At 52.3% G+C, this 17719-nt stretch overlaps 7 protein-coding genes across 7 annotated transcripts; 5 read left to right on the top strand and 2 right to left on the bottom strand.

The window, feature by feature from the left end:
- Window positions 1–696: 696 nt before the first annotated feature.
- Window positions 697–3582, top strand: HD553DRAFT_267608 (negative regulation of gluconeogenesis-related protein; the record flags this gene model as incomplete). Its single annotated transcript, XM_046177533.1, has 12 exons — window positions 697–950; window positions 1034–1200; window positions 1384–1591; window positions 1655–1752; window positions 1812–2089; window positions 2153–2290; window positions 2359–2478; window positions 2553–2847; window positions 2922–2986; window positions 3055–3187; window positions 3254–3392; window positions 3450–3582. The coding sequence occupies 12 exons, from the start codon at window positions 697–699 to the stop codon at window positions 3580–3582; spliced, it is 2028 nt and encodes a 675-aa protein (XP_046039549.1).
- Window positions 3583–4296: 714 nt separating this feature from the next.
- HD553DRAFT_291609 (uncharacterized protein) lies at window positions 4297–5611 on the top strand. The gene is made up of 5 exons (XM_046178379.1): window positions 4297–4522; window positions 4597–4733; window positions 4796–4890; window positions 4955–5271; window positions 5342–5611. Exons 1-5 carry the CDS (start codon window positions 4520–4522, stop codon window positions 5474–5476), a joined length of 687 nt encoding a protein of 228 aa, XP_046039548.1. The 5' UTR covers window positions 4297–4519; the 3' UTR covers window positions 5477–5611.
- Window positions 5612–5782: 171 nt separating this feature from the next.
- On the top strand, window positions 5783–8274 carry HD553DRAFT_291607 (uncharacterized protein). Its single transcript, XM_046178378.1, has 7 exons — window positions 5783–6071; window positions 6148–6226; window positions 6289–6308; window positions 6369–6451; window positions 6515–6748; window positions 6808–7441; window positions 7503–8274. Exons 1-7 carry the CDS (start codon window positions 5981–5983, stop codon window positions 8192–8194), a joined length of 1833 nt encoding a protein of 610 aa, XP_046039547.1. The 5' UTR covers window positions 5783–5980; the 3' UTR covers window positions 8195–8274.
- A 145-nt stretch (window positions 8275–8419) lies between these two features.
- On the top strand, window positions 8420–10010 carry HD553DRAFT_304119 (putative mitochondrion protein). The gene is made up of 7 exons (XM_046178966.1): window positions 8420–8508; window positions 8563–8772; window positions 8843–8934; window positions 8998–9024; window positions 9091–9199; window positions 9262–9678; window positions 9739–10010. The coding sequence occupies exons 1-7, from the start codon at window positions 8469–8471 to the stop codon at window positions 9870–9872; spliced, it is 1029 nt and encodes a 342-aa protein (XP_046039546.1). The 5' UTR covers window positions 8420–8468; the 3' UTR covers window positions 9873–10010.
- Window positions 10011–11365, bottom strand: HD553DRAFT_330479 (vacuole protein). Its single transcript, XM_046181977.1, has 6 exons — window positions 11022–11365; window positions 10861–10947; window positions 10559–10790; window positions 10288–10492; window positions 10164–10216; window positions 10011–10104 (listed from the first exon to the last, which is right to left on the bottom strand). The coding sequence occupies exons 1-6, from the start codon at window positions 11282–11284 to the stop codon at window positions 10081–10083; spliced, it is 864 nt and encodes a 287-aa protein (XP_046039545.1). The 5' UTR covers window positions 11285–11365; the 3' UTR covers window positions 10011–10080.
- Window positions 11366–13706: 2341 nt separating this feature from the next.
- Window positions 13707–14817, top strand: HD553DRAFT_93848 (cyclophilin-like domain-containing protein). The gene is made up of 6 exons (XM_046184614.1): window positions 13707–13920; window positions 13991–14032; window positions 14098–14142; window positions 14206–14296; window positions 14364–14444; window positions 14516–14817. Exons 1-6 carry the CDS (start codon window positions 13799–13801, stop codon window positions 14687–14689), a joined length of 555 nt encoding a protein of 184 aa, XP_046039544.1. The 5' UTR covers window positions 13707–13798; the 3' UTR covers window positions 14690–14817.
- Window positions 14524–17574, bottom strand: HD553DRAFT_93901 (spindle assembly checkpoint component Mad1). Its single transcript, XM_046184615.1, has 8 exons — window positions 17383–17574; window positions 17090–17322; window positions 16457–17025; window positions 16051–16390; window positions 15783–15987; window positions 15354–15718; window positions 14996–15292; window positions 14524–14928 (listed from the first exon to the last, which is right to left on the bottom strand). The coding sequence occupies exons 1-8, from the start codon at window positions 17528–17530 to the stop codon at window positions 14872–14874; spliced, it is 2214 nt and encodes a 737-aa protein (XP_046039543.1). The 5' UTR covers window positions 17531–17574; the 3' UTR covers window positions 14524–14871.
- Between the last annotated feature and the right edge of the window lie 145 nt (window positions 17575–17719).

Raw genomic sequence — 17719 nt, 5'->3', positions numbered from 1 at the left:
AGGAGCGGTCACCCGTCCTCTCTACTCAGGCCGATCAAGACGTCTTCCCCCGCCACCCTCTCACCTCCAGCGACACCCCTTCATAATACCTCAACCTCCACAGTTGCTGCTACTCCGAACACTGGTAATACTGCTAGGAGTACGGAAACCGGAACGCTCACCAATTCTACGCACGAGTCAGAAAGGCCCGACACCGTCACCGCTGCTCATCCAACCTCATCCGTTTCGATTCCCAACTCCGGAAGCCGAGGTATTCGAAGACCCCGTTCGCGATCCCCCTCTTCGGCCCCCACAAGTCCATCCGACCTTGCGCTCGCTAATTCGGCACATAGCTCGTCTGCTCAACAAGGGAGACCTAACAAGAGGGTCCGCCTAGACATAGACGACCCTGAGCCGAAGCCAGAGGCTGACATTTCCGCTCACTCGTCTACCACTTCCGCCATCAACACCGAAGATACGGGACTGGGCTCGGGATCGAGATCCAGGTCGGAAAATATTGAAACGGCCGAGATGAATGGGAATATCAACGGAAACGGGATTACCAACGGGTCTGCTGGTCGTGTCAACGGAGATGCCGCCAGTGTAATTTCAGGTACGACTGGAAATGGAACTGGAAGAGGCGTACCGGGATCGCTAGCTGCTCGGATCCGAAGGGTCGAATTGGATGGAGAGTGGATGTACCCGGTTGCTACAAGGATGGCGGGGTCGACCTCTACAGCTGGATCTGGTTCTCAGGACCAGAGCAAGAGCAACGGTGATGTCGACGGGAGCGGTAATGGGGAAGTCAAGGGGAAGGGCAAGCAGAGGGCTGAGCCAGAGTTCGGTAGGAGTGGAAGTGGTGTGGATGGAGTTGGGGTGGCAATTGAAGGGTCGAAGGGGGCGCATACTCCGGCAAAGAGGGAAGAGGTTGTCAGGTTGATGCTCCAAGCTCTAAGGGATATCGGCTATAGGTCAGTTATACGAACATTAGCTACTTTGTTAGAACGAACCAAACTGAGTCTACCTTGCTTGCGTATACCTGTTTCTGTCACAGTCAATCGGCAGAGGTCCTCGAAGCCGAGTCCGGTTACGTGCAAGAACCAGCTCTAGCGGGATCGTTCCGCCAAGCTATCCTCGGTGGGAGATGGTCCGAGGCTATCCACCTGTTGAGCGATCTCGGAGTCGTCTTGCCCGAAGATAGGGGTTCGGGGCGCAAGAACAGTATGCGACGCAAGAGCGGGGATGTGGATCGGAATTCGACCGCGGATTCGGGTTCGAGCTTGATGAGGAGAGCTGATGGGGGTTCTCTCCCGGACACTTTGACTATGCCCGGTGGGATGCCCGGTAGTTACGAATCCGGCTCTTCGATGCCTGATGCCGACATGGACGTTGATATGAACGGAGCCAATAGTGCCGATCTCACGTTTAGAAACGGAAGCGGCTCGAACTCGAAGAAACAGGACACTCCCGGTCGACGAGCCATCTTCATGGTGTTACGTCAAAAGTACCTCGAGTTGATCGAAGCTGGACAGACGGTCCGAGCGCTCAAGGTCTTGAGGCTGGAGGTGGCTCCCGCTGCGACGGATACGGCCAAATTACATGCGCTTTCCGGGTGAGTGGGTTGAGATTCTGGTATGACGTTATCGACATTTCGCTGACGTCCACATTGTTGCAGGTTGATGATGTGCATGAAGAAGGCAGATCTTTATGCCAAAGCTAAATGGGATGGGGCGACGGGTTCTTCTAGACAAGAACTACTGGACGACCTACAAGGTGAGCGTTCGAGCGAACACGCGGTCAACGAACCTTGTCTCAAACCATCTTGCCTTTAGAGTTCCTGCCGACTGGTGTCATTATGCCGCCAAAACGACTCGCGACCCTATTCGACCAAGCTAGAAAGTACCAAGAAGGTAATTGCGTTTACCATAGCGGTTATCCAGCCGAGACGCTATTGAGCGATCATCGCTGTAAGCGGGAAGTTTTCCCCACTGTCGCCACCCACGTACTGGCGGAGCATACCGACGAAGTTTGGACTATCCAGTGGAGTCGTGATGGCCGGTATCTGGCGAGTGCGGGTAAAGACATGTCTATTATCATCTGGAAGGTCGAGGTGAGCTCGTGTGCTTGGTTTTTGTGCCACAGAATCAAGACGCTGATAAACCCGTGACTTCAGCCCACGCCGACGCGGACTTGCGAGAAGCACATGACGCTGCGCGGGCATTCTGAGGCCGTCTCTGCGCTCGCTTGGTCGCCCGATGGATCTAGACTGGTATCTGCGGCGGAATCGACCGTCATCCTGTGGGACATGACAGTAGGTCGTCCGTCAATTCTGCTACAGCATTGGTTCTTGGAACTGATTGACCCTCTGGCAAAATCAAGATGGGCGTTCAATTGGCGTACCTGCCGGAGACACATCATGACACGGTCAGCCAGGTACAATGGATCTCAAATGAGGCTGGATTTGTGACAGCAGCTATGGATCAGAAGATTGTCACATGGGTAAGCCGATTTGTCTTGGATCTGCTTACCCACAGGGTCGGGTGCCTGACGAGAGGTTCGCATCATCGTCTTAGACGAGAGACGGAAAGCTCAAGTCGACATTACCCACCGGACCTTTGCGGATATTCGACTTTGTGGTGTCAAAGGATCTCGATCGGATCATAGCAATCACGAACGTTGTTGGCGGGCAGACTCATGGGAACCTACGGCCTACTGCTTCGCGCTTACCGGTGGCTGGCGCAATTCCTGGCCGGACCGGTTCTGTGCTCAACGAGAACAGCAGTGTGCCGAATTATAGCATCGGCAAGATGGAGAGGGATATCGTGATTTACGACCTTGCGAATGGTAACGTCATTGCGTGGGTCCCGGGTCGCCAATAGCGGTGCTTGGTGTGAGTTTGATTGAGCTGAATATGTGGCAATTCAGACGAAGAAGCCTTGGAGGAGAGATGGGAAGCATTTCTTTATCGGACGACGGGAACCAAGCGCTAGTGACCGCAGCGCCCAACGTGAGCACCGGCGGATAGAACGTCAGCTGATAAGCAAGCTCTCAAGCTCGACACCTTATTCTTTGCAGGATCTACAATTGTGGAATGTCGAAGATAACTTCGGCCTAGTACGGCGATACACGGAACATCAACATCTGGAGTATCAGATCAAGAGCTGTTTTGGCGGTCGCGACCGGAGCTTTGTGATTAGTGCAAGCGAGGGTACGTGCGGTCAAGTGGTTTCTGGAAGTATCGGTCCTAATTGATTGCGTGGGGCATTTCTTGCAGACTCGCGCATCTACGTGTGGCAGAAGGATACCGGAAAGCTGCTTGAAAAGTTGGATGGTCACAAGGGCGTCATCAACGCTGTAGCTTGGAATCCGGTCTACCCTGATCTCTTTGCGTCTTGCGCCGATGACGATACCATGTAAGCCTGGCCGTGTTACTCAGCTGTGATCCCGCACTGAGATGTTCTACGCAACAGTCGACTTTGGCAGCCAGCCTCGGTTGCTCTCTCGGTTGCCACCGCTAGATGGGCTGGTGCGAGCTCGGACGCGCCCCAGTTATCACCGATAGGAGATATCCCGTCTGGCATCGACATGGACCTCGTGTTTTGAACGGAAGATACCATTGTAGGAAGGATCGCGGCGTCCTGTATATCAGATGTATGACTCTCGATTATATTTTCCATTTTTATGCGAGACATGATCCGCCTCCAAGCGGGGCAGCTTTCCCTTGTAGACCGGCGCCATGCCTCAGAGCCGAGTATAGGTGAAAATCCGTCCCGGTGCTCCGATTACGGACCTGCTTATCCAATTTTGAACTCCTTGACTATGAAGTTGGTGACCACCTGTTCGACCTCAGGTAGGCTGGATTAAAGATGCAGACTCGTTTGTAACATGAGAAGAAAGTGTGCGAGGTATATTGTCTGCTCAACCATTATGTACACACACTTCTAGCATGGGTCCTCATGTATGTTCACGAAAATCAGCACAGTTGCCCATAGCACAGATCACATAGACATGACGTACGGGAACTCACTTTCGAGGAATGACAAGCTCATCCAGTTCACACGCCTTTCACGCCTCCCAAAGGGGGTTTTATCTGGCCTCCGATTTCACGAGACCCAAGATATACATCAGGATCGCTTGCCAGTAAAGCCAATACATCCAACGCATGAACTCGCTGGAAGGACTAGCGCCTTTGGCAGACCGAAGGCAGGTAAAACATCCGAAAGCGCTCCCGCTTGCTGACATCTTTCTTTTTGGCGACAACAAACAAAACAACCCTCGGCGAGCAGCGAGCACCAGGCCGAAGGGATCCCTCGTTGATGGGACTCGCTACCTTTTCAGATGCATCGTTAGCCCGTCGGATGCGATTGCTTGGACTTTTCCAGGTGCTGAACTGACAATTGATCGAAGTATCGCCGTTATCTATCCTTATACCGGCCGAAAAAGGGTGTCCTGAAAAGTACTCGCGCCGAACTATCATCAGAGAACGAAACTGGATCACCATCAGCTGCTCATCCATACACAACAAGATCAACGCTTGCTCATGGTGAAGCTTGACGGTCAAACGAAGTTCACCCTGCAGACAAGCTGATCGGAAGCTTGTGCATCTCTCCAAAACAGTCGCTCGGTCTAGGTCGACCGTCCTCGACCTCGGTCAACCATTCGCACCTCTCACCCGGTGCGGCAGCTCGCCAGCGGAGTGGCAGGCATCCCAGAGAGGCCAGTGGAGGGGTCTTCCAATTGTTCAACCCACAACAGTCAGTCGTATCTAGATACTGTTCTATGATCGGAGCTCGAGCTGAAAGGACGATTATCCCAGGATCAAACAGTTTAAAGAAGCTTTCTCTTTGATCGATGCCGACGGTGATGGCAAGATCACTGAGGAGGATCTGAGAGTTACTATGGGGAATCTCGGTGAGCGATACCATAATCTATCGGGCGGATTTGGACACTGAGCTGATATCGTTACGGTGATCAGGACAAACCCCTTCGACCTCTCTCTTGCAGACACTTTTGACCCCTCCTTCAGGCTCGGTACCTTCCGGCTCTCAACCGCGATCCATCAACTTTGCCCAATTCCTCACTCTGTTCGGTCAAAAGCTATTGGAGCTGGACACGGAGCAAGAGATCTTGGACGCTTTTGCCTGTTTTGACGAGGATGATGATGGGTTGATTGATGTTCCCCGTGATAAAGGCCGGATGATGGGTCAGGAAGAAGAGGTAGATAGGGTCGGTGAACCTGCTGGTCTGAGAGGTTGGCTCAAGGAGTACGGGGACCGAATGACGGATAAGGAGGTGAGTCCGATTGCCGTCACCTGCCATTGAGCCTTGTTTACTGATCCCTTGCAACCCTATCCTTTGTTAGATCGATCGTCTTCTCGTCGGCCCATATTCGGACAAGCAAGAGCGGTTCGACTATATCAAATTCGCCAAAGCTCTCAAGGTGAACGATGCCGACGACGTTGAGAGGCTCGAGAAAGAGAAGAGCGGAGCAGATTGAACGATACACGAGAGCTTGCTTGATGCGAGCTCATTCTCGTGTGCGTAGAAAGGCGTTGTAGTCGATAGCTGTAGCATACTATACCCTATTCTGTATCAAAACTCACAGACGGAGATGCAAGACGATTTGTAGCGGGCAGGTCAGATACAGGCCAGTTATATCGAGGTTGACTTTCCCTCGGACGCTCAGAACGGCAACCCCAAGCCAGATCGCGACTTGTCGCGCGAGCCCGACATCGTCGAGGCAACGACGGCGATTTGATCAGTAGAATCAGTTGCAACTGTTCACTTCACTAGTAAGCTTGGACGCTGTACAACTGTATTATCGTCTGTATCGATTCAACAAAAGCATATCATCCTCGTTGGCCAGCCTATCTCTCCCGCCGCTCGGAGCTTGAATGGCAGAAAGGACCTCGGCGTAGACTTTTGATATCGGTCGCTCTATCCTTCGGATCACCGGAACCTTTGTTCGATCGAGAGAACGCCTGGTCGAGCTTGATCTTTCATGATGGAAGAGCCCAACGCTGGAAAGGCAGGGATACCTATCGTAGTCGGGATCCTGGTCGGTCTCCTGGCTTCGTTCGTGCAATCACTAGGTCAGCTCGGACGGTGGGACGCTCAGCTAGGGAAGCCGGTTGCTGAAAGTTAACCGGTTCTTGCTTTTCGATCCAGGGTTGACCATACAGCGGAAGAGTCATATCCAAAATGATTCTTTGCCATTATCAAAGCAGAAGAAGACCTATCGACGACCGTGAGTCCGTTAGCCAGGATTGTAGTTCAGGCCGTGTAGGCTGAGGTGGCCCATTCTTTCAGATTGTGGCTCTTCGGGTTTGGTGGGTCCATCTAGGTGACATAGACAAACCTCGAGAGCTAAGCTTAATGTTTATTCGCAGCGGTCTTCATCACTTCAAATCTCTTTGGTACTGTCTTCCAGATCGGAGCACTTCCTATAGTGGTACTCGCACCACTTGGAGCTGTGAGTTGGTGACACGTAAGACGCCTTTCGATCGAGCGATCTCTGATGGATGTTTCACACTAGGTCTCACTTCTATGGAACGCGGTACTGTCACGATTGCTATTGAGAGAACGGTTTTCAGTACGGACACTAGCTGGAACCTGCCTCATCGCGACTGGAGCCAGCTTGATCGCGATATTCGGCGTAGTCCCTGAAGAGAATCACACCCTCGACGAGCTCATGACCCTGTTTCGAAGGAAGGGATTCGTCGTGTATATCACTTTGATGAGCTTAACTGTCGTCGCTGTGCTAGCCGTAGTGAGTCTCGCCGATCACAGACCAAAGCTTCGTCTTGCTCAACATGACACTGTGAGTAGAGTCACCTGGTAGAATTTGGACTCCACCGTCGAGACAGGACGGGGACGATTAGATTGCCTCAAGATTCCGAGGCCACCCCCGATCCATCGGATTACGGCAGTATTGACAATCGACAGAATTCGATACCGTTCAAGACCGCATCCGCACCTCGGCTGATTGCAGTCGTGGACAATGAGTCTTCTACGCCGAGCCCACCTTCAACTCCGGTCACCAGGAGCGCTTTGCGTAGACAACCTGTCGAAGGCGAGCCGGATAAAGCAATACGGCCTGCCAAGCGGGTGCATTACAAGGACTTGAGTGTGACCGACGACGGGTCCGATGGGGACGTCGAGCACACTGTCATCGATAGCGAGTCGAAAACCCTGTTGGGACTATCCTTCGCGGCATGCTCGGGCACGCTATCGGGAATGTCGCTGCTATTTGCGAAATGCGCGGTCGAGCTCCTCATTTTGACTTTCGCCTCGAAGGGCAAGCAAAATCAGTTCAAATCCGTCCAGAGCTGGATCCTCCTGGTCGGTTTGGGAATCACGGCGCTCGCGCAGCTATATTACCTCAACTACTCGCTGAGATTGGCGGGACCAGCGATGATCTGTCCGTTGGCATTTTGCTTTTACAATATTTCCAGCATCTTCGGTGAGCTGGTTTCGATTACGAAGAATAGCATAGTTGGCTGAACATCCCTGCCCTCTGATAGATGGCCTGGTCTTTTACTCTCAATTCTCCGAATTGGCACCTCATCAGATAGCCCTCGTCACTATCGGCATTGCCGTCTTGCTGCTTGGCGTCTGGTCAGTCTCCGCTGTCAAGGCCGATACCGGCGAGGGAGGAGTGCAACTTGGATCTTGGGCAGACGAGGCAGATCTGACGGACGATGAGGAAGATGCATCGCCGGTCTGGAGCGAAGCCTTTACAGACGAGCCCGGTGGGGATGGCTTGGACCATCACAACTCGAGCGCACTTGCTACGCAAGAGGACGTAGCCCGTACCCCGCCTCTTTCTCCTCTTGTATCGCCCAGACGCAGGCGTTCATCGGGCTATCAAGCTCGTTACGGGACGCTGATACCGGAGCTCGCGCCTCCGGGAATGCCAGCGGGCTTCTCCATCGGGTTCAATACGAGTTCCCCAGGATTCGCTCTCAGGCGGCATCATCATCATCATGAGCATGCCAATTCGGATGGGGAAGCGCTTGGGAGGCAGGTTCGCAGCAGTAGCGAGCCAAGGACAGGAAAAAGGGCATCATCTCTGGACGGAGGCACCAGATCGGCGGAAGCTCGACTTGCTTCTAGTCTGACACAGAGTACAGATGGATCAGGGCGGTCCTCGTTACCTTCGGGACTACTTTCATCGTCGCCAGGAGATGTGCCGAGTCCAAAGTCACGTAGTTGAGGCAGTCCATCCAATCAGAATTAGTTGTAGATCAATTACCAGGTCCCTGCAGTACTATACCACCATAGGATACTTGATTCTAGATTCTTGACGATCCCCTGCGCGTGCATGACTCGGTCATTGCTGTTCGGCCGAAAAAGTGGAGGTCGCCCTCGGGCTGCATCATTTGTGATCGGCAGCCTATAGCCTATCCTTTCATCCTTTCGTACTCGAGCGTCGGATTGTCTACGAGCCTACAGTACCTTCAACAGTACTACAACACGAGGTCGCGAGAATGTCCGTCCAAAAAGAGCAGCAGGAGCTGTTCGATATCTGTGAGTCTGCTTGTCATGATGCGTCACAGCTCAGCTGATCTCTTTGTCGAAAAGCCAAACCCAGATTCGATCTGAGCACATACGCAGGACGTGTCGCCAACTTCTACTCCGCTACTTCCCCCCTTACTCTATTCTACTCGGATGACGCCTTGTTGGAGGCACAGAAGACTGCCCAGAAATACGATGAACGGATCAAAGAAGCCGGGAAGAAGGGGTACTATGTGAATGCGGAGCAAAAAGCGGCTTACGACAAAGCCAAGCAGCGTGAGTATTTTGTATAGAGCAGTGTCGACAGGAATATGCAAGCTCAACGTCCTCACTACCCCTTCTATAGTCGTCAACTCCTCCATTCATCCGGATACGCTCGAACCTATAGCTCTGCCTTTCAGGATGAGTGCTTTCGTACCTACTAATCTGATCATCGTAGTACGTTGGTGATGGTATTGCTGGCCGATGCTGTAAATCGCTAAACTCTAATCATACACATAGGCAGGAATGCTAATTCCTAACCCGGGGGTAGGCTTTACAGGGCACATATAGACGGAACGAGCTCAGCTCACAGCCTCATATCCTTCTTCATAGCTGATATCCATCATCGGCACCCAATGGGCGAATCAATCTCTAAATGTGGGGGTGAATCTAGCAAACAGCAACAAGAGCATCCAGATGTCCAACCAGGAGATCGGTATAGGTCAGGCCTTGATTCGACTCTCGAGATAGATACGTATGCTGATTTTGACGAAGTATCACCAGCGTATATGGCTGCCACCGCGACGTCTGTCGGACTCGCTGTAGGGTTGACCAAAGCTGTCCCTCGCCTACCCGTTTCCCAAGGAATGCGTTCGGTCCTGGCGCGATTGGTACCTTTTGTCTCTGTCGCTTCAGCCGGAGTGGTCAACATCTCTTGCATTCGGTGGAAGGAGATGCGAGAAGGTGTTCAGGTGTTTCGCCTGAAATACGATGATGCCAAGGGCCACGAGGAGATCGAAGTAGTGGGCAAGAGCTCGGAGGCTGGAAAACGGGCGGTGGGACAGTCTGCGGCGAGCCGTGTACTAACTAATATCCCTACCCTCGTCCTTCCTCCCGTCCTCATGTCACTGCTTGAGAAGAGAGGGACGTTCGTGGGTCCGAGGGGCAAACTCCTCAGTACTGCGACTCAGCTTACCTTGAGTGAGTCTCGACACGCTACACCACTTGTTTCGCAAGGCTGACGAACTCTTCTGTTCCCAGTCGGCCTCTCACTCGGTCTCGCTCTTCCACCTGCAATTGGTTATTTCCCCCAACGTGCCGCTGTGGATCCCGATCAGCTCGAGGAGCGATTCCACCACTATCGAGAGAAGCTTTACTTTAACAAGGGACTGTGATTGGTGTTACCAGCTTGTAATATAGATTCCATCGCGACCTCGCAATCGGGAGACTAATTGGAATCGCAGTCACATTCCACACCACCGAGCAATCGGCTGTCAAAATAGTTTCATCGGATACATAGATTGAGTTGCGTCATCATACAATTAGAGACACGGAGCAGGATGGTGATTGAAGTCAGGGCTTATAACTACGATCGCCGGTTCTTCAGTTCCTCTGCGAATCGTTGAGCTGCGAAAGGGTGGATTTCAGCTTTCTGTGTTCGTACGCAACTGGAGAGAGGAGCTTACGATTCGGAGTATGTACAAGAACAAGTTCAGAAAATCCAAATAGAGACTCAACGCTAGAGGTGACGCAGAGTCTGGTTAGAAACGGCGCGGGGATACGTTCCCTCTGAGTGTGAAGAATACGCACCGCCAAAGATGTACTCGTCCGGACTCAGACGCTTCATAATGTTGAACGTATCGAACACCACGTATCCCGCAAAGATTATCACCCCAAAAGCGGATACCACCAGGTCGGTAGTGGTGGAGAATGGCAGGAAGAGCTGAATCAATCCCACGCCGATCAATCCCCAAAGACCAGCCGAGAGCATGGGTCCCATCCCGGAAAAGTCGTACTGCGAGTACCAAAGGAGTATATCAGCTTCAGGGCATAGCAAATACCAACCAGTACCAGGGCCTACTTTGCTCTGACAGACGAAAAGCGTAAGCCCGACAAATACCAGACAAGTCAAGGCGAGGGCTTGCAAGACGATGCGGCTCTCATAGTAGGAAGTGACCATTCCGACCAAGAAGCTCTCGCACAGCGTGAACAGGCCCAAGAGGATCATGTTGCTAGGATATGAGTGGCGGCGGACTGAAACCCCAAAGAGGGTCAAGAATGTTCCGATCATGGGGATGAATATCAAGGACGGGCTGTAGAGGGTGTCATGCGGAAGTCAGTCGTGTTATGCTTACCAAGTTTTGGGATATGGCGAGGGCTTACGTCTTGTGCATGATCGATGTGGCAGTGGGCGAAAGGTGCAACCACCCAGCGACCACGGTAGTCAGAGCTAACTGAGAAAGTAGAATACTGAAAGGAGAAGAACCCGCATTTGTTCAGCCTATGATAGTCAGAATTTGTTTAGACATCCGGCCTCGACCTGCCTGTAGACCCGTCTGATAAAGCCTATCCTGATGAGCTGGTCGCATTCGTCTACGGGCCTGTCATCTTTGAAGTCGTCTCCGGCGGCCTCGATATCGTCACCAGAGTCCATCCAGGCATCCCGGCCAGATCCGCTGGCGAGCATGCCTCGTTGAGCTCCAAGAAGGGGTTCGGCAGCTGAAGTAGGCGAGGTCGTCGCCCCGTAAGTTTTCTGGGCAGGAGCATTGTCAGAGTAGGCGGGAGGTGGAACGTTGGGGTTGGACATCGTGCAGAGGGATCTGTGGCTGATTTCAGGGTCAAAATCCTCTAGCTTCGAATTCTGGAAACAAGGAGACAGCTAAAGATGATGTTATCGATGTCAGATCTAGAGTATCAGAGGCGAAACCTCGATACGATGATGATGACGATATCACGCTCGCTGACGCGTCTGCGAGAAGTCTCAGGATCGGATGCAAGCATCGGTCGAAACACGTTTGGTTTCACAAAAACAGACTTCTCACAGACTGACATAAATTCGTGACTAACATCGTGGACATCACCAGTCTTACCAGCAGTCTTCATACTGTGCATGCATCGTAACAACATAGATGTACGAACGTTTCTTTCAAGTGTCATAAAAACCAACATTAAGTGCCCGTATTCCGTTTGATTTTCGTATTTTTCCTCCTCCTAGATCGTTTTTTGCTTCGAAATTCTAGCTCCGATGACTCTACCCGAAGAGGTATTTCTCTGATCGTTCGCCCTTGCGCCACTCTTCAAGTTTACGAGAGAGAGATGGACCTGTTCGATGTCGCTTTTTCGAAGCCGGCCCCGTATCTTCCAAAGCCGATGGTGTGGGTGGTGGAACAATAGGTCCGTGAAGTTCAGCTTTGGGGGATTCGGTATTTAAGAAGGGGAACGCGGCTAGTCCAGCGGTGGATCCAGTTCTTGAGTAAAAATCGACGGCTGCGAGGGCCTTGCGACGGATGGCGGCCTGAACCTTGCGGGAAGGCTTGACAGCCGACGAGACGGACCCTGCTGGACCGGGATGGTGACCCTGGTGCTGAAGGTGCCCCGATCTACGTTTCCTCGGCTCTACCTCCTTGCTCCCGTCCTTCCTTTCGCCCTTCCCGTTCTGCCCCTGCTCGTCATGGCCTTGTTCGCTCATGCGTTCATTGACCTATCAATCCTAATCTCCTCGCTGACGCCCTCGCTCGCCCCCGCACCCTTCCTCTTGCCCCTCATCTTCTTCTTAGCTCGAATATTGTCGTCAGAGAGGGTGTCAATGTCTTTGGAGGAAGAACCTCCGAGAACGGCTGTGCTGTCGAGATGCTCTGGATGCGTTCTGTCAAGAGAAATTTCAGGAGAGAGGCAATCCATCATCATCACCGCAGAGAGGTGGGCACTAGCCTGGAGGGGGGATTGACTCACCCACTAATCATCGCGTTCCGTTGCGCGACCGGCGTCGATCTCGACATGCGGAACTTGAATACAGTATATCGTTGTGTTGTGGAAAAGATAGGCTGATGCTGTATACTGGATGTACCGGAAGCTGTAGTGCCAAAAAAAGTAGCTATCCATAGATCGTTGTTGCAAACTACAGATCACAGCTGATGCACCGCGCACCCGTAGACCGCGGAAGCAGCACGAGGGGGGAGGGGGGGCAATGAATGACGTAAACGCGTTTCAGAATATGCTGTCGTCGGGCAACTACCAGAGGCGCATCGATTGGCACGATCCTGTGATTCCAGCATCCAGCAGGGAAAGAGATTTAAATCCTAAGGAGCCTCGGAAACAAGCGCATTGGTGTTCAGACAGGGGTCACCTTTCAATCGCCTTGACGAGCCTACGAGTGAACCGTCTTTGTGGGTTGCGACTCGGTGTTTTGTCCTGCCATAATCTCAAGGTCTGCGGATCGTAGCGGTCGATGCTGCTATAATGTCGATGTTCTCGTGTTTCTCACTTCTCATCACCTGGCCAGGTCCTCATCTCATTGTTATCATCACCCTCGATTGCGGCTGTTATGATTGTCATTGCGTCAACCATTCCATCATTCAGCGTTCATGTTCGCAGCTGTTGTTCTTCTTACTGAGTATCCATAAAACAATCCGCTATTCTACACGTTTGATTGGCTGTCATCTTCTAAATCTATACTGGCGGTCAAAAATGAAGTCCATTTTGACACAGGATAGGGTTCTGTATCGTTGGTCGACGGCTCGACCCAGGTTATAAGCTTGAGTTGCCCCTCCGGTGTTCCGACCATGACCGATGTTTAGCGTCTACTCTCATTTTCTAGACTCTACATAAAAGACCTGGCTCATGACAGCTCGTTGCCCATGACTGTTCCGCCAGCCAGCAACTCAAAAGCAGGATCGCGCAACGCTCAGCACGCTGCCCCGAGCCATATTCCCTCCTCATGGAACGACATGAAGAACGCGATATTTCGTAGTCACTGCTGCAGTCCAAGCATCAAAGAATGTCAAAGCAAAGTTTGCTGATGTGCCATTTCAATCAGGAATGCGTCGGGCCGTCAAGCAAGACAAACTTATCGTGAAGTAGGGTTTGCTGAAATGCTGATCATATCACGCTAGATCACGCTCGACCTGACGCGTCTACGAGAAGTCTCAGGACAGAAGTCGAAGGTGTATTCATCAACCGCTAAAATAGGGCCGGGCATCGATCTAGTGAGCTAGTGATCTAGTAGTTTACTCAATTCGTCTTAGCCGCTGCCATAAGACTTTAGCCTCTCTCATCTCTCAGCACCGTCAAAGCCTGAACATACGCAATCAGTAATCCGACTATGAACGGCCCACCCGATGCCTCCGCCGGACATACACGCCCCGTCGTGTTCTTCGATGTACAGATTGGCGAAAGCAAGCTGCCAAGAATACGTATGGAGCTTTTCGACGACGTGGTACCCAAGTTCGTAGGCCATTCGCGTAGCCTCTTCAAATGCTTTGAGCTGATTAAGTGCGGTTTTCATCGATGCTAGAACTGCCGAGAACTTCAGGCAGCTCTGTACGGGAGAACACAGGTATGTCTCGGCAGCTACTCGGAATTACATGGTCTTGATCTGACCACCTCTTGATCTATCTGTAGGCAGAACGGTGTGCCTCAGGGATACAAGGGTGCGACCTTCCATCGGTAGGTCGTACACAACAACATGCTGGCAGGCTACGCTAACGCCTGCCGTTTACATGTATCCAGTGTCGTACCGTCATTCGTCATTCAGGGAGGTGATTTCGTGAACGGGGACGGAACAGGGACCTTTTCGATCTACGGAGGCCAGAAATTTGCCGTTAGTGAAGAGCGGAACCTGAAAGATCTGGATAGCGGTACTGACTTCGGGTTCGTCGATCGTAAAGGACGAGAACTTTCAAGTGAAACACAACCAACCCGGTTTACTGAGCATGGCAAACAGCGGGAAAGATACCAACGGATGTCAAGTACGTCCTCTGACATCTCATAGCGTCTGACAGGTTCGGGATCGCTAACCATCCAACCCTTTCCCATTCAGTTCTTCATTACGACGACAGAGACGTCTTTCTTGGATGGCAAGCACGTGGTTTTCGGCCGAATAGTGCCAGACGGACAGAGCATGTTGAGCGTACGAAAGATCGAAGCCGTACCGACTGGTGTCAATGATAGACCGAAGTTGAGGGTGCAGATCGTAGAGTGCGGAGAGATGTAAGGCGAGTTTAGATAGCCATAGGCTACACTTTCAAATTCTCTGTTCCATGTATCTAGTACAAGCGATCCTTTCGCCGCATTACCACATCGACAAACATGGCATACGCCGCCTCGCCTGGTTTGAAGCAGATCAACAGGTCTGGCACAGTATAAATAGTCATGCATATCATAAGCAGGTCGTAATCATTCGTCGTCTTCTTCGACATCCTCGTTGCCTGCATAACCCGCAAGCCGTCCGATCTGCACATTCACATGGATCAGTCTCGTTGCCTCGAAATCGAATCAAATCCACAGATGATATACGGACCGTAGTCTTTTCGAAAGCCTCCAGAGTCACCTGAGCCAGGAAGCCGGGAATGCTCTGCCGCTGCAACACCCAATACTCCTTGACGTGTTCCAGATTCTTTCCCATCCCACCCATCATCTTCATCGTCCCGAAATGGCCCCCCTCGCTCTTGAAGACAAGCCGGAGACCCATCTTGCCGCTCTTGGCTGCGTACATCGATTCGAGCCGGACGTCTGAGCCGTTCTCGCCGAAACGGACCCGCCAACCGAGCAGAGATTGGACAGACTCGAGAAACTCTTTGGAGCGAGCAGCAAAGGCCTGCAAGAGGATTGGCGTCAGCTCTCTTCATTTGATACGGCTACTTGAAAGCTTGGCTCACCTCACGCAATCGCAGCAACCGCTTCTCATGCAACGCCTTTTCTGCCTCCTGCTCCTCTCTTAGACGCTCAAACACCTCGATCGGTACCGTCTTCTCTGTACTACCTCCAGAAGACGATGCCCCAGCACGTTGCATATCCGTCACCTTGGCAATCAAGGCCTCGTTCTCCTGTTTGAGCTTCTCGAGCGTTTCTTTCCTGATGGCATAGTCCTTGGCAGCGGGGCTCCCGCTGAGTTCGACTGCTCGCCAGACTTTGGTATTGTACTCTCCGGACCCGAGCCGAAGTTCCATGTCTTCCGCGGCTCCGCGGACGTCTTCGTAACGCTCCTCGTGCTGAGTAATGGTTTGCTTCAACGCGTCCAATTCTGTATGCAAGAGAAGCGACACTCAGTCATCAGGCTACATCATTATGACGACGCCAGAGCTGACCTTGTTCCAACGCTTTGCACTTGTCGAGTGCAGCCGTGAGATCTGCCCTCTTGACCAGATCGAGGTCCAGGATGGCCTTGGCCTGATTATCGCGGTTATCCTCCTGGTAATCATCGATCGCCTTCCTGTAGAGCGCGATCTGCCGCCGGAGTTCCGTCGCGTCCTCTGTTGTAGATGATGAAACGGCTCCGGTGGAAGCGGGAGTCTGATGGAAGGGATTCAGCTTAATCAGTTAGGGAATAATTTTGCTAAAAAGGATCCCGCTCACCTTGCTCGAGCGCAAGACCTCCAATTCTTCCCTTGCCAATCTTAATCGCTTCTCCGCACTCTGTCTTCCCTCGCTGGCCCACCTCAATTCGCGCTCGGCCGTCTCTGCGCGTTTTTGCAGCTCGTCCAGGGTGATAGCGGTTTCCCTGCTAATCTGTTCCAGGCGGTTCGAATAGTCCAGAATCGTGCTCTGCTTGGCGGAGATCGTCTGACCACATAGCGAATGGGCTGCTGAGAGTTGCGATAGTCGATGCTGCAAGGAAAGGTATTCCGTGCTAGACGTGGTGGTGTGATCCTCAGAGGTATTCCCAGCAGACAGCGGGACGTTGATCGTCAACATGCTATAGCCGAAGCGAAAGACAATACATCAGGATCGATCTTCGTCACGTATGTACCCAGGGACTCACTCCATATCTTTCCGCGCTCGGTCCAGAGCTTCTTGACAAACGGCCAACTTGTTCTCCGCCACCTTTGCCTTCTTCCCCAACGCTTTGACTTCATTGTTCAGCAGTTCTACATTATCCCGCCTCAACCTGAGCTCGGTGTTCTCCTTCTGAAGCGCGTGGTTCGTCTTCCCGAGCGCATTGAGCATGGATGCTTGTCGCTTGAGCTCGGCTTTGAGGTCGGTCTCGGCCCCGCTTGAAGGGGTACTACTCGTCCCCGCATGAGAGTCCGGGTCATTCGACCTCTCACGTTCCCCTGCTAGGATCGTCCGCACGTCTTCCAGCTCGCGCTCTTTCCTCTCCAAAGTCTCACTGAGCTGATGCGCTTGTTGACGCATATGAATGAGGCTATCCCGCTCCTCCTCTAGCCGATCGATCTGATGCTGCAAGAGCTCTTTTTCGGATCGGGATTGGCTGACTGTTTGTGCATGAGTCCGGCCTAGACTGGCGAGCTCATCGCGAAGGGAGATGTTTTGGTCTTCGAGTTGTCTCCTCTGGGTGTTTTGTTGCTCGAGGTTCCTGCTTGCTTGTGTCTATTCCCAACCGCCCCATTAAGCATACTCGACCCCTCCATATTAACGAAGAGGCCGGACAAACCTTCTCGGCTTCCAGCTCTTGTCTAGCCTGATCTCTAGCTGCTATGGCCGACTCGTAACCTCTATTGAGATTCCTTCGATCCTGCATCAACTTATCCGTCTCTTGCCGGTTCGTATCGAGCTCTTCATCCCTCCTCTTCAATCGCTGTTCGAGAGCGAATATTTTGGCTTCAAGCGATGTGTTGCCGATCTGCGCCTTGATCAAGGATCTTCGTAGGGGATGAGCTGGCGAGTCTGAGTACAGTGACATGATTAATTTCAGTGACTGCCGATAATATGAGACTGGGTACTTACTTTCGGAAAGCTGAGCGCTCTCAGCATTACGTTTTCGAGTAGGTGTTCTTCCCGCCCGAGATGAAGAAGCTGCGGCATTGCCGCTCGAGCCGAATAGGTCATCCTCGTCCTCCTCTCTACTCGAGGCGATCGAGAAGACTTCTGACATGATGAGTCTTGGTCTATCTTGGCATGGGCGATGGAGCAGCTGTGAAAGATGGCGATATCTCAAAACCTGGTCATTAGTACGTAGCTGTGTACAACATGCTGACATCGAGGACGCTCGGTGACCATTGCACCCATCGAGAACGCGGACATCCCGATTATCAGCCAAAAATCATCCCGATGTCCGCCCATC

The sequence above is a fragment of the Filobasidium floriforme genome, assembly GCF_021052385.1.
Source record: "Filobasidium floriforme strain CBS 6241 chromosome Unknown HD553scaffold_2, whole genome shotgun sequence".
Taxonomy (NCBI): Eukaryota; Fungi; Basidiomycota; class Tremellomycetes; order Filobasidiales; family Filobasidiaceae; genus Filobasidium; species Filobasidium floriforme.
This window is presented reverse-complemented; position numbering and strand designations above follow the sequence as displayed.

Excerpts from the sequence above, each read along its gene's own strand:
- HD553DRAFT_291609 (XM_046178379.1), top strand. Across the intron at positions 4,734-4,795 it reads CAATTGTTCAACCCACAACA|GATCAAACAGTTTAAAGAAG; the intron begins GTCAGTCGTATC and ends CGATTATCCCAG. Across the intron at positions 4,891-4,954 it reads AGTTACTATGGGGAATCTCG|GACAAACCCCTTCGACCTCT; the intron begins GTGAGCGATACC and ends TACGGTGATCAG.
- HD553DRAFT_291607 (XM_046178378.1), top strand. The coding sequence starts at position 5,981 with ATGATGGAAGAGCCCAACGCTGGAAAGGCAGGGATACCTATCGTAGTC. Across the intron at positions 6,072-6,147 it reads TTCGTTCGTGCAATCACTAG|GGTTGACCATACAGCGGAAG; the intron begins GTCAGCTCGGAC and ends TTTTCGATCCAG. Across the intron at positions 6,452-6,514 it reads TACTCGCACCACTTGGAGCT|GTCTCACTTCTATGGAACGC; the intron begins GTGAGTTGGTGA and ends GTTTCACACTAG.
- HD553DRAFT_304119 (XM_046178966.1), top strand. The coding sequence starts at position 8,469 with ATGTCCGTCCAAAAAGAGCAGCAGGAGCTGTTCGATATCT. Across the intron at positions 8,509-8,562 it reads GCAGGAGCTGTTCGATATCT|CCAAACCCAGATTCGATCTG; the intron begins GTGAGTCTGCTT and ends TTTGTCGAAAAG. Across the intron at positions 9,025-9,090 it reads TGCTAATTCCTAACCCGGGG|CTGATATCCATCATCGGCAC; the intron begins GTAGGCTTTACA and ends CCTTCTTCATAG.
- HD553DRAFT_330479 (XM_046181977.1), bottom strand. The coding sequence starts at position 11,284 with ATGTCCAACCCCAACGTTCCACCTCCCGCCTACTCTGACAATGCTCCT. Across the intron at positions 10,791-10,860 it reads ACATCGATCATGCACAAGAC|CCCGTCCTTGATATTCATCC; the intron begins GTAAGCCCTCGC and ends CACCCTCTACAG. Across the intron at positions 10,105-10,163 it reads TCTTGTACATACTCCGAATC|CTCAACGATTCGCAGAGGAA; the intron begins GTAAGCTCCTCT and ends ACCCTTTCGCAG.
- HD553DRAFT_93848 (XM_046184614.1), top strand. The coding sequence starts at position 13,799 with ATGAACGGCCCACCCGATGCCTCCGCCGGACATACACGCCCCGTCGTG. Across the intron at positions 14,143-14,205 it reads AAGGGTGCGACCTTCCATCG|TGTCGTACCGTCATTCGTCA; the intron begins GTAGGTCGTACA and ends ACATGTATCCAG. Across the intron at positions 14,297-14,363 it reads ACGGAGGCCAGAAATTTGCC|GACGAGAACTTTCAAGTGAA; the intron begins GTTAGTGAAGAG and ends TCGATCGTAAAG.
- HD553DRAFT_93901 (XM_046184615.1), bottom strand. The coding sequence starts at position 17,530 with ATGTCAGAAGTCTTCTCGATCGCCTCGAGTAGAGAGGAGGACGAGGAT. Across the intron at positions 15,988-16,050 it reads AGGTCTTGCGCTCGAGCAAG|ACTCCCGCTTCCACCGGAGC; the intron begins GTGAGCGGGATC and ends CCCTTCCATCAG. Across the intron at positions 15,719-15,782 it reads GTGCAAAGCGTTGGAACAAG|AATTGGACGCGTTGAAGCAA; the intron begins GTCAGCTCTGGC and ends TCTTGCATACAG.